Source organism: Danio aesculapii, chromosome 7 (genome assembly GCF_903798145.1).
Source record: "Danio aesculapii chromosome 7, fDanAes4.1, whole genome shotgun sequence".
Classification (NCBI taxonomy): domain Eukaryota; kingdom Metazoa; phylum Chordata; class Actinopteri; order Cypriniformes; family Danionidae; genus Danio; species Danio aesculapii.
The window spans coordinates 1049989-1064354 of record NC_079441.1 but is presented as its reverse complement, the minus strand read 5'-3'; the positions used below and the strand labels follow the sequence as shown (position 1 = coordinate 1064354).

General features: G+C 35.6%; 1 protein-coding gene and 1 long non-coding RNA gene across 2 annotated transcripts; both read right to left on the bottom strand.

Moving 5' to 3' along the window:
* Window positions 1-228: 228 nt before the first annotated feature.
* Window positions 229-3376, bottom strand: si:cabz01085394.1 (uncharacterized). Its single transcript, XM_056460846.1, has 2 exons — window positions 3108-3376; window positions 229-1154 (listed from the first exon to the last, which is right to left on the bottom strand). Exons 1-2 carry the CDS (start codon window positions 3273-3275, stop codon window positions 741-743), a joined length of 582 nt encoding a protein of 193 aa, XP_056316821.1. The 5' UTR covers window positions 3276-3376; the 3' UTR covers window positions 229-740.
* Window positions 3377-7254: 3878 nt separating this feature from the next.
* Window positions 7255-13338, bottom strand: LOC130231512 (uncharacterized). The gene is made up of 3 exons (XR_008838053.1): window positions 13268-13338; window positions 11447-11486; window positions 7255-8433 (listed from the first exon to the last, which is right to left on the bottom strand). It is a non-coding gene; the product is annotated as an uncharacterized LOC130231512 (long non-coding RNA).
* Between the last annotated feature and the right edge of the window lie 1028 nt (window positions 13339-14366).

Sequence of the window (14366 nt, the reverse complement as noted above, 5' to 3'; positions counted from 1 at the left end):
TTCTTATGTTCTAATGAGGGGATTCAGGTGTGTTTGATTAGGGAGAGGCTGAAAATGTGTACTGTTGGTGTGCCTTCAGGAACAGGGTTGGGAAACACTGATCTAGATAATGCTTCTTGATTTAAGAATTTAGAGATATTTAGACTATAAATAAGTAGCAGAAGCATTTTTTGCAGTGTATACATACTTGTAAGTACAGTTACAGACAAATAAAAAATCTGTGTAGTTTTTGTTTTACAAGATTTCCATGTACATAAGTGTTTACAGCATTTTACAGGCGTGACAGTTTTGTACATAAACACTCTTGCTTGTTTGTGTTTTCAAACAGCCTTCATGTAACTCAAAAACTACAGTCCTGTGCCAGCAACACCAAGGTTGTGAGAGAAGTTGTTGAGAGAAAGCAAGAACTGAAATAAATTGTACATTCAGTGCAATGTCAGATAAAAGCATCAACAGAAATGTAACGGCCGTAAAAATCAATGTTATATACAATATTTATACCTGTGATTCAAGCGGTATCATATTTATAGTCAAAGTGAAAGTGCTTCATACAGTATCAAACCAGTTCCTCCACTGTTTTCCCAGTTTCTTTGTTTGTTTATTTGTTGGGCCATTTGAGCACCTTGTCATATGATCTGTGTGACGCTCAAATAACCTGCATAGTTTGTTAAGTAACCGCAAAACACTTGATCTATTTTAATTAGCAGGAAGTTTCTGTTCACTTCATCAGTGTGACGGCTTCATGGTTCTGACACCGTGCTCATGATTGTGACCTGATGCATGAGTGGGTAATTAAAGGCCACAGTTTTAAACATGGGCACTTTCCTTGTGTTTAGACGAAAGGTTATGCTTTCGATTTCACACTTATCAGCGATTCCTTCTCTGGTGGTGTTGGTAGATAATGGTGAGTTTATCAGATCTGCGGGTGTTGAAGGTATGCTGTTTGAGCAGGTGTTGGTGGAGTCTGAGTCCTTCTGCTCTGCTTGGATGGATATCTGGCTGGGTTTATGAGCTGATGGGTCGGTCACTGGATTATCACTGGATATCAAGTCTTCGTTTGTAGATGTGAGAGGAGAAAATGCATTAGAGGTGGCGTCTGCATTAGATATTTGGTTCCTCTGAATGGTGGACTTACAGGGCACTGCCTGGCTTGACTGTAAAAACAGTAAAGAAAAGAAAATTACTTGAAAATAAGATATTTTTACTGAGAATACTTAAAAATTTAGATTAATATCTAGCTATAATGCTGGATTTCCATAACTCTCTGACACTGACCCTTTTAGGCTTTGATCTCTATTGTGACTGTGGCTTTAAATTCAAATGAGATTGTGCTCTCTTCAAAAGAGGGCGGAGCTACAAATACAAATGTGTCAGCATAGTGGCAGATTCCAAAACAAAACTACTGTCCTATGCTAATGAGGGAGAGATGGTTTCTAGTGGGCGGGGCTTTCCCCCTCTGATGACACGTACAAAGGGAGAACATCAATCAAAGTGTTTCTGCATCAAGTCTGATTAAAAACAAATTTAATTAATAATTTTTACAATGAGAAGCGGGCTATATTCACACACTGCTGACACATAACTGTGTGTTTAACCCGTTTATTAGAGTTATATTTGCATAATAGGTCCACTTTAAGTATTCAGGTGAGTAAATACACACAAAGTCTATGCATGTGTGCGAATTAGAGCTCAATGATACATCAACATCAAATCACTTTAGCGATTTAGCAAAATCTGTGCCAATATTCACTAACTACAGTTGAAAAATCCAACACGCATTACTGTAAATATTAAAATAAAGTTATTGTAAATGTGGAGTGCTTCACAGTTCCTTTCATTTTGATGTAACATTAGTATCGATGCAGACAGGGACAATTCAGTATCGGTTTATTAATAGATCATCGCTGATTATTACATACTGACGTCATTTATCTCATATGCGCTATATTGTGGTAGAATACTATTGGAATGAGGCGATGGCGAGTGTAAAATGAGAGTAAAATGCTCCTACTTAAAAAGCAGACAATTGTCCACAATTCACTGCATGCGAGTTTGCTGGACATGTTTATAGCAGAACCGGGAGACACTGTTTCACTGCTAGGGAGAAAATGAAAGCTCTCTCTCTCTCTCTCTCTCTCTCTCTCTCTCTCTCTCTCTCTCTCTCTCTCTCTCTCTCTCTCTCTCTTTGGACCTTTGAACTGCTGGCATGTTTGTAAGGTAACTTTTGCTTTCCTCCATCACTATTAAAGTGATACTTGTGGATCCTGACATGAGTGTGTCTGTAGAGTGAGTTTTTTCCACGGCGTCTATCTCTGATCAGTTGTTATAGCTGCGAAATGTATGCTTTATTACGCAAATATAGACTGTTACTGCGCATTCTTCAGTGTCAGCATCACTCATTGGTGAACAGCGCTTTCTGTTGAGCGTGTGAACACAAGATCTGCGTTTCCACTATCGCGCCTAAAGCGAGCACACTAGGGCGAGCCAGGGACAGTCACATTTCCGCTGTCCCTTCCGGGGCCTATTCGGGCCAAAGCGGGGCTTCCTCAGGGCCAGTGGCCAGCCATTTTGTTGTTTAGTTCAGTTATGACTTCAGTCGGATTAAGGTGATCAAAAATCCTACAGCTCGACATTCATGTTTAACTGAATAAACAGTAAACACAAGCACATCTTATTGAACATCATTTATTTTCATCACCGATTATGGTAGAACAGTGTCTCCAGCAGTTTCTGATGCATTTTGGAAACAGGAGATGAGCCCCTGGTCTAATGCGCCACCTGGCTTGAGAAATCGTTCTCAAAGACTTATTTTTATTCATTATTCGAGTAGCACACATATACTGAATGCCTTCAGCAGAATTCAAATGAGCCATTTTAATCTAGATTAATCTATATTAGTTCCAAGATTACAGTGAGATTAATCTAGAATTAAAAAAACTATCTATGCCCACCTTTAAATACAGTATAAATAATTATTTAGAGATTTAAATGTTCCAAGCAACAGTAAATGATTTACAAATAGGTCTAATATGAAAGAATATGACCAGTGGTCACATGTAAATGTGGGAAACTGTAATTTTCCAGGTGTGGTATGACTTGTAGGTTACCTGAGTAAGCAGATGGTTGGTAACTAGTGTAGACGTTGCCTGTGGAGAAGCTGTTTTTGAGTCGTCTTGGTCGGTAGGAGTTAAATATTGCTCCTGTATGTCAGTGCTGAAGGTCTCTATATCTGAGTCTGAGGTTGTAAACAAACTTGTGCTCCCTGTATCAGTCATTGTGTATGATGGTGATTCTTTTGTGTTCAAACTGACCAGAGTTTCTTGACTGTCATCTGTGTTTATGACTGTGATGATATCTGCAGCTGTAGATTCAGTCACTGTTACACTGTAAACCCTAATGCTGTAACTAATTAACTGAACTGAGTTGTATTAACTTAAATCATTAAAATTCGTTAATCTTAATTAACCTAGATGAGTATTTAGAACTTTTTCTTATTTTTGAGTTTGTAAAAATTAAATCTTTCAAGTAAGGTGAACGATTTTGCTGTGTTTAATTTATACAAAATGTCTCTTTAAAGTTTCATTAACTCAAAATCTTTCAGCCCAGTGATTTTGCGTGTGACGTCATCCAGGTTCACGTACGTTCTCGTGCTTCCTTCGTTTTTTCAAGATGGCGGATTGGCCTCGCTTCACACTACAGTAAGTAAACTATTTACAAATCCAAGAAATATTAAATTTATGTTTTAATCAATATAATCACAGTAACAGTTCAATGTAATGTAGAGTTTGTCTGAATGCGTTTACATGTCGTGCATTACAGAAAACGTGTTTAGCCCCACTTGTTGCTAACTAACGTTAACATTACTGTTTAAAAAAAGTTGAATCAGTGCAACGTTAGCGTTAGTTGTAATGTGTTAACTATGAATTTTAACAGTGTTATAAGGACAAAAACATTTGAAATCGGCAGATTCAATGTTTAACATATTTTTAAATCTTGGCGCGAGCATGCGTTTAGGTTGTCATGGTGACGCGCGCTCACACAACCGCACGTCATGGCACTGCGCTGAACTCTGTCCAGACTGTGAATGTGGTATTATCTTCGCGATCTGTAGGCACTACGGAAACGAAAGGCGCATAATCATAACTCAAATAATCTCCGCCTAAATACTGAACAGTATTTTCTGATGACGGGCAAAAACTTAGCCTCAAAACGTAGCTGTCTGTCACACACAGCTTGTTGCATGCTGATCCATACAGGAGAGCCTAACGGAGAACATTTAAGCTGTGCTCCTCACCTGAGCAGGTACAGAGCAGAGCTTCATCTCACACTAGCACATTGAGGTAAAGTTGGTTTTATATTCATACATTCGTCCAGTAACAACTTGTGACTCTCTCTATATGTCGTTTACCATGGTACTTTGTGTATTCGGTCTGAAATCATATACAAGTATGACATGAAAACAACATTAACGTTACACTTAATGCACAATTTTTTTGACTGAACAATGTTGTACTTTGAAAGTCATTGGCTGCTAATATGATTTTACTATTTAGAATATGCAAAAACTACTTTTCTGAAATTATATTATATTATTAAGGAGAAAGTCTAAATGTGTAAATATAAAACTAACTTTACCTCAATCACCAGTACTGATCAACACTGATTATTTCCCTGCGATCGAGAAGACATCTCTGCATATCAATGATTACCTGATCAATGCGATCAGTTAAATGATTTTAAATGTCATTTAAGTCAAACATATGTTAAAGGTATGGTAAACGTTTTTTTTCCAATCAATTTTTTTAAAATATTTACTCTGGAGAGAATATATATAGCCTAAAAACAAAGTATGCCTATCTATAACACAGTAATACAAAGTAATTAAAATTATTAAATAAAATATTAAATAAAATAATAACAAAACAAATATTCTAATCATCCAGACGTGGTAAACAAGAAATAGTTTTTCTGATGTGCAAATTTTGCAGCTTAAAATATATTTATATCTTAAATATATATTTTTTTAGGCTATATATTTTTACATCATTAGACAATAAGGTAAGTTTTGTTATTTCTAGCTTTTAAAAACAGGCCTTAAATTTATTTTTCGTCCTATTCATTTTTTAAAATTTCAATACTGTTTAAGTCAAATCCGTGTTCATCGAATCAAAGCAACTAACATGATGATCAGCTCTATTGCTAACCGTTTTGGGGGTTGACGTTAGACATCATGCAATTGTACTACTTCCACTCTCAGCTGAATGACACTGTGACTTTGTGTAAATACAGAATTGAAGGTCGGTTGTTGCTGACTACAGAAAGATTCTTATATGGAGGCATGTAAAAGGTGGGTAAAATATTCATTTTGTACTACTATGCCTGGCATATCCAGTTAAAATAAATATTACAGTGTATTTTGCAATGATACTTTTGCAGCAAGGAAAGTGAAACTTCAGCTAGACCTTGAGTTCAGTTTACAATATGAAGATCCTGATATCAACATCTGATCTGATCAACACCTGATTTTCATCTAAGACTTCATTCATTCTTTTCACAATTAGGCATGTTCTATTGAAAAGATGAAAGTTGAGGAGCAACTTTTACTTAACATATTTGTAATCATGACTTGTTGATGAATCATGTAAAATTGGCTCAGTCATATTGATATTGTCCTAACATTAATATCCTTGAATTATATTTTAGATTAATAATCCTGAAGCGCTGACTGAAGATGCTTTATTGGCCCTGCAGTCACTGAGGGTCTCTGCTGTCCTGAAGAATGAATTGGACACCACCCACAGCACACTTCCAGACCTTTTTTGTCTTGTTTGGATTAATGTATGCTCTTCACATAATATATAGTAAAGGACTTTGAACTTGTACAAAAAGTTTTGCTTGGCATGGATGATAGAAAATAGAAAGTCGATTAGCATAGAATCCTTAAAGAATGAGTTGATGTAGAGCCTTTTTTTTGTACTCAATAAAGACTGTCACTGGGGTAGTAACTTCAAAACATGAATGTACCTTTAATTGGTAATGGTGCATTTTATTTTATATATATATATATATATATATATATATATATATATATATATATATATATATATATATATATATATATATATATATATATATATAGGGATAGATTGTCTAGAATGTAAAATTCTGTCATTTACTTACTCTTCACTTGTTCCAAACCTGTTTGAATTTCTTGCTTCTGTTGAATACAAAAGTTATTTTGAGGCATTGACTTTCTAATAGGAAAACAAATACTGTGGAAATCAGTGGTTCCAGGTTTCAGCTTTTTTGTCAAAAATAACCTTTTAAGTGTTCAACAGAAGAAAGAAACTCAAACAGGTTTGGAATAAGTTAGAGTAAATGACAGAATCATAGTTCAACCAAGACTGAATATTTATATATATATATATATATATATATATATATATATATAAACCATTTGATAGTGACTGTGCCAATGACTTTTTTTTTCTAAACAAGAGTCACTTCACAGAATGTGCACTTATTCTTTATTAACGAATGCTTTAAGACTGTAAGTTTCGTAGTTCTTATTAATCTTATTATTATTTAATTTTGTCAAACTTAGTGTTTTTTTTTCTTGAAGCTCTTGTTTGATATATTTGCATTTTGGGAAATTTTTATTAATTTCAGAATAGTGTTTATTTTAAATCTCCTAATGTCTAATTGTTTTTATTGTTTCATGACATTTGTAATTGCACAGGAGGCACATTTGTACTGTTGGACATTTTTTCTTTAAAAATAAATGTCTAAAATGGTATTGTCTGTGTGTTTAAAATTACAGATGTATTTTGATAGATTTATGGGGTTTAAAGATTAAAATTATGGCTAATTTCATTTGTGAAACTGAGATGGAGAAGTTAATTTAATAAAAATGCTATCAAAATGTATGAGCTGGGTGACTTGAGTATTTAAAGTTGAAGGAAATTAAAACAATTAGGTTAATTACTGTTAAAATGTATGAGCTAGGTGACTTGAGGATTTAAAGTTTGGAGAAATTAAAACAATTAAGTTAATTGCTATTAAAATGTATGAGCTGAGTAACTTGGGTATTTTAAGTTAGGAGAAGTGTCTTGCATGAGTACAACAAACTCAAAACTTGATGTTTCTGTTTACTTAAAATAGAAAATTTCATAACTTAAAAAATTTGACGTAACTGATTACCTCAAATTTTTTGAGTTTTGTCAACTTATTCGGGATTACAGTGTAGAGCCTCTTTATCAGGCATTTCAGTGGAACTGCTGGATGAGATCAGTCCTGCGGCTGTTTTCATAGTTGATGCTGTTCTATTGTGATTATTGTCATATGACAGGGCAGTTGTGGATGATTGTGGTGCACTGCTGACATGTGTCTCAACTCTTTGTATTGCTGTAGATGGCTCTGTTGTAAATGAGAGATTATCTGAAATGTGCTCTGTGTTCTCAGTTGAAATTGAAATGAACGGTGGTGGAGAGACGGAGGCTTCTGTGGCTGTGATGGAGCTGTGATACTCAGTCATAGATGTGTTGTATGGATTCAGACTGTCTTCTGATGTATAGGATGGAAGCTCTGTTGTGGTATTTGCGGTGTATTTAGATGTACCGCCTGATGGGTCAGAATATTTCTCCGGATTTCTGTTAATTGAGACTTCAGTTGTTAGCTCGTGTGTTTGGACACTAGTTAATGTGCCAGGAGTTGAGGAAATTGAAATATTACTCTTTGAGGTTTCCTTTAGATTTAGACTAGAGTCTGGTGTTGAAGATGAAACCTGTAGAGATGATGTATCCGGGGTGTATTTGGATGCGTTGTCTGATGGTTGCTGTGATGTTGTCGCTGTGTTTGTTTTATGATCCTCAACACTTTTAGTTGTACCAGAAGACATCATTGAAGGTCCTGTAGTTGCTGAAGTGCATATTATATATAGAGTTTTAGTGCCTGACGTTTCCACTGATGATTGAGAGTCTGTCACGCTGCTGGTTGAGGCTTCAGTGTTGATCTCAGGTGTTTGGGTGCTTTTTGATGAGTTTTTCACTAGATATTTCTCTGAATTGGAATCGGTGGTCACGGTGGTCTCATCAGTATTATTCAGAGTCATGTTTGGTGTAGATATGTTGCTGTTAGTATCGCTTGAAGCACTCAAGGTGTTTGCTGGAGAGATGGAGTCTTCTGTAGCTGTTTATTCAGATGTATTGTCTGATGGGTCTGTCAATGATGTTTCTGAATATTTCTCAGAGTCTGTGACACTTCTGCTGGTTGAGGCTTCAGTTGTTGACTCAGGTGTTTGGGTGCTAGTTAATGTTACAGGAGTTGAAGAAATGGAAATATTACTCTCTGAGGTTTGAAGGTTTGAAGAGACGTTGCTGTTTAAAGACTCACTGATTTGGCAGTAGTCTGGTGGAAGACAAAAACTCAATATTCCTGCAAGTAAAAATGGGAAATGCTCTTGAAAGGACCATAAGTCAAGGTTAGACAGCCAATATATATTATTGCTGAAATACATACAAAATGTTTGTAGCAAATTAATAAATCGTTCACACAATGTAGTAAATCAAAGGGAGGAATAATCCATTGTAGCAGTGATTTTTATTTATGTCACACTTTACCCTAAACTCAGATTTTAACCCATAAAATAGTGGATTACCCAGTAAATGCATATCCATTAGATTTTTCTTTCACTCTTCCTGTTTATGAAGCCCAGTTGGCAATTCATTTATTTGTTATGAAATTTTTATTTCTTTCATTATTTGTTGATTGTATATTAGATGTTTTGTTTCTGAATTTATGCATTTATATTTAAGAAGTTTTACCTGTTGTGCCATGACGGAAGTGGTTGTAAGGTGACCGGAAATTAATATCCCGGAAGATATATGAAAAAGAGCATTCTGGTAGACTTCATCAGGGTGGATGTTGTCGGGGTGAACGTTGGTGTGAGAGCGAGATTATTTTCTCAGCTAGTTGTCGAATAGAGAACTGTAGAAAGCTTGTAACGTCTATGATGCTGTGAGGATAGCAATTTCCTCCTTGAGCATCAACAGACTATTTGTTGCACTGTGTTTACTAAATACAGCATGAGCCGCTAAGGCGGATATCCACGACCGCAATTGAGAATCGCCAATGACCCCGGACATCCAGATCTCACCCTGAGAATTCAGGATATCTCAGTGGCTCCTCTGGCCGTGACTCTCTCCTTTTCCTCCACGCACTATAGCTCCAGTTCTAGAGCATTCCCCGGCTCCTGTAAGAGCGAACTGTTGTTTATTTGCGCTTAGGGCGAAGCGGTTTTTATGCCACTACGAACACAAGCACCGACACAGGCCTGCAACAGGGTTTATTTAAAGAGGTCAGATGCAAAAGCCGCCACTTACGCCAAATTGAGCTAATGACACTAAGCGAATGCTTTAGGCACGTACTGCATGTTCATTAAGTATTTTTGCTTCACATCATCTAAATCCCAGCGTCAGCACATTCAGAAATAACAGTTTGTTGGCAGAAGCCTCTAAACGCCACTTGCCTTTGACAGCAAAAGCTGCTATATCCTGAGAACCAATCAGAAGTCGTGAATCGAATCATATGTTTTCAATGTAGCGGCGCGCTGATACGCCAGCTTTATGAGAAGACTGTTTTATTCTGCTTTCGATTTTAAAAGACTGAGTTTGATGGGCAGGATGAGCCTGTCTGACTGTCAGTGAATTGCAAATGAAAACGTCCCGTACCTCAAAACACAATGTACAGTCGGAAGTGTAGCATGCATTCATAACGTGCTTTTGAGCAGCGACGCTGCTTTGATTGAGTGCGATTTACTATACATTAAACGGCAACACTGTTTTAAGAAAGACGAAGTTAAGATGCTGTTCTTTTATCCAGCATGGATGCTATGAGGATAAACAAGAGATGAAAAAGAGATCAAGACCTTGAGTATGGGGAGAATGAATGAATGAATGAATTTCTAAAATTGTCTGAGACACCTCTTTTTTTGTCCAGTAGGCCCACCTTGTGTTTTATTTGCTAATTTAAGCTATTTTTAAAAGATAATTCAAATCCCAAATATCAGAATTGACACCAGATAGTTAATATTTAATTAATGTCAGTTTTATTGTTATTGATCAAATCACTTACTTGAGAGATTTCATTCATTCATTTTCCTTCTGCTTTGTCCATGGTTTACCAGGGGTCACCACAGCGGAATGAACCGCCACTTACTTGACAGATTCACATGTTTTTCATTTTAGGTGGTTTGTGTAATGTGTTTAATGTTTGGTAAAATAATTTGCATCTTTAGTAATTTTTCAATTAGTTACACTGTCTTGTCCCAATATGTGGATTTAGAGGTTTTTGCATAAAAAGCAGCAGTGGATTTAGCTGGTTTTGACGCAAAAGAAAATTTACCTTGAAGTGTCTATTCAAGAGTTCCCACTTAGATATGCTTGGCGTATAAAGCAGGTTTGGCATGCTGTCCCGGGAACCCTGAGCTCAAAGATATTTAAGCCCAGGGCTCCCGCCCGGTCGATAAGCATATCAGGAGATCCGAGATCAGGTAGGTCTCGAGAGCTCCCCCTTTAGAAAAGGGAGGAAAAGGAGGAGATGGGGTGGAAGGGGGGATTCTTCCAAAATGAAGATAGAGCAGTAGGGAGAAAATGATCCATTTATAGTAAACTAGGATCACTCTGATTGGATTATTACTGATTACAGATGAGCAGCCAGACATGCTCAATCATATCACGTGCTCCTCTCCAAATGAGTTTATGAAACTTCACAAGTGACATTTATGAAAAAGTTATTTTATTTACTAGCTGATAACCTTTTCATTATCTATAAACTGAAACTTCGAGGAGCCTGATAGAAAATGCTCATTTACAAGAAAAGAGGTCATGATGGATTTAGAGGGTTTTGAACGGGTGGATTTTGGATGGAACATGATGGATTTAGAACGCTTTATCTTAAATCAAACCTTTATTTCAAACCTTTATTTCTTTTGTTTGTATATCTTTGTTTGTTTAATTGTATTGAAGTAAAAGGTAATTTTGTACCAAATTGGTTATGTTTATTATTCATATCAATTGGAATCAGGTTATGGGTTTCTTTTTGGTTTTAAAATATGAATTAAAAGCGATCTAGTTTATTAGAATCCAGGGCCCTGCCTTCGCCATCGGGAAAGGATGGTACATTTAGATTTCTTCAGTAAAAAGTAGAATTAAAAACCTTTGGTTATCAACATTTGGTTGATATGACATGCCAAGTTCAAGCTGATTTTACTAAATATTTGGCCATTTTATCATTCCTAAATATTCCTAAATATAACCAGAAAGACCCCGTTGATGTACAATATCTTTCTACCAGCGAGTCCTGGTTAAAACAGGCAGCATAGGACAAGTTTACAAAGTCATTTGTGGCTAATAATGACACACACACACAATTTCTGAACTGCACTCACCCCAGAGGAGCAGGAATGCTGCATTACGGCCCATGCTGATCTGAAAAAAAAAAAACCTTACACAACAACTCTTTTATCACGTTTGATGCAAATCTCTTCCCTTACTGAAGGTTGAGCTGAAACCTTTTACCCTGTTTTTAAGAGGAGAGGCACATTCTGAACGCAACATACGCAAGCACTGCATCCTTCACACCGCCTGACGTACTTTAGAAATAAAGAAATCTGATCAAATACTGCTCCCATTTATGCTCTATTAATATCAAATCTGACAAACACTCCAATAGCAAAGGCTGAGTATGATATCTGCGATGCCGCAAATTGTGTAATCGTGTCATCAAAATGGCTATTATCCAGTGTTTTTGGCTAATGTTGTTCAGTCCTGTGCAATCACATGTTAATATTAACTAATGTCTATTAATGTTAAACCGCAAATAGATATATAAAAACTACATTTATTTTAAAATTATACATTTATTTAAAAAATGATTTAAAATACATTACTACTGTACAGAGCACTTCTCAAAGTATTTATAACAATAATAATACTATATATATATATACAAACACAAAAATTATATTTATATTATATAGTATTATATGGTTTTTCATATTATTTAATATATTAATATATATTAATATTAAACATAAATTTAATTTATTATTTAAGATATTATTATTGCAATTCATTGCTGACAATACAACAAACGTTTATTTATTTATTTTGTTTTTCTTTCAAATTAAACTCGGATTCCAATTGTGGTTCTTGCCATAAATTTCAATAAAAGTTGTGACATGAGCAGTTTAGGGCAGTAATCAGGTAAACTGGTGAATAATGATGTGATGTGACACAGGTGATGTCAACAGGTGATGGTGATTATGATCTGGTACTAAAGCAGCATCAGTAAAGGTCTAGTCCTTTAGGAGCAGAGATGGGCCGAGGATCGCCAGTTTGACAACAAATACATGAGAAAATGATTGAAATAAACACAATGTTCCTCAGAGAAAGAGAGGAAGACATGTGGATATTCCTGCCTGCAGTCCCGACCTGTCTCCAATAGAGCATGTGTGGCACATTTTGAAGTGCAAAATGTGACAATGAAGCCCCCGTACTGTTGCCCACCTTAAGACTTGTTTGCAGGAAGAATGGGACAGAATTACACCTGAAACACCTCATCACTTGGTGTCTTCAGGAATAATTAACGGTTCGTGAGGTAGATGGCCTACTGACATTATACTGTAGGTCATACTATACAAACGTTGAAATGACTTTACTATGAGGCTGTATGTAGATACAAACATATATTTTACTAGAAACATGCCTCACAAGGGCTCTAGATCTTCTGATTTTCTAGATTATTCTGCATAAACTGATTGCTGTGATTATGTATTTACTGTGGCATGAGCTAATGGGTGGTCAAAAGTAATTTTATATTATCTATTCTTTTAATTATTAATATTATTATTTAAGATACAGATCAGAGAAAGTGATTTCTCACTATTAAAGTGCCCCCCCCCCTCCCCCAAATACATCTTGTTTTGATTTTGAGGGAGGTTCAAGCATTATTATGGGGTCTGTCCACCCCAAACCCCCCTGTTATTCAGACCCTGCTAGAAGAAAAGCACAATTTATCGAGGGATATACACAAATATGCAATTTTAAATAAGACACCAGTGATCATGTATGAAAATAACACTGCGTATAATGCAGCGATAGTATTACAGAAATATATCAGTGTCAAATTAAAGCTCTTAAGAGTTTCGCAATCAGGAGGAGGAAACGGAGACGAAAGAAATCACATTCTTTAAATACCACATACTCACCAACACCAGAAGAAGATGGCAGAGTTATTCAAAAAAGACTTCATCAGTCTTCAAGCTCTGAACTGCTGTCTAGTTTAATGACTTTAATTTCAGATGAAGAGTGTATGCATTATTTCCATTTCTAGCACTGAGTGTGTCCATTCAGAGAGGAGAGGAAACAAGGAGATGAACCTGTCTGCTCAGAATTTCCCCGTTTTTGGAAAGCCATCATGCAAATATCTTTCTCAAGAGTTCCCATGAGTCTGTCCATCAACAACAGCAGCATTGTGTCACAGCGACGCAAACTCACAAACCACATGCAAATGCAGAGCTTTGTATATGACTCTGATGAGTAACGCTGGGTATAGGTTATTCAACATCCAGTCACATTTTAAGTCTTTTAACAAACATTTCCCAAGTTCTGCTTAATGGAGGAGATTATTTCAACACGTTTCTAAACATCGTAGACCATTGATTTTATAAATTATAAAGTATTTTACTGTAATATTAGCTGTATTTTACTGTAATATGAGCTCTATTATACTGTGATATTAGCTGTATTTTACTGTAATATGAGCTCTATTTTACTGTAATATAAGCTGTATCTTACTGTAATATGAGCTCTATTATACTGTGATATTAGCTGTATTTTACTGTAATATGAGCTCTATTATACTGTGATATTAGCTGTATTTTACTGTAATATGAGCTCTATTATACTGTGATATTAGCTGTATTTTACTGTAATATGAGCTCTATTTTACTGTAATATAAGCTGTATCTTACTGTAATATGAGCTCTATTATACTGTGATATTAGCTGTATTTTACTGTAATATGAGCTCTATTTTACTGTAATATAAGCTGTATCTTACTGTAATATGAGCTCTATTATACTGTGATATTAGCTGTATTTTACTGTAATATGAGCTCTATTATACTGTGATATTAGCTGTATTTTACTGTAATATGAGCTCTATTATACTGTGATATTAGCTGTATTTTACTGTAATATGAGCTCTATTTTACTGTAATATAAGCTGTATCTTACTGTAATATGAGCTCTATTATACTGTGATATTAGCTGTATTTTACTGTAATATGAGCTGTATTTTACTGTA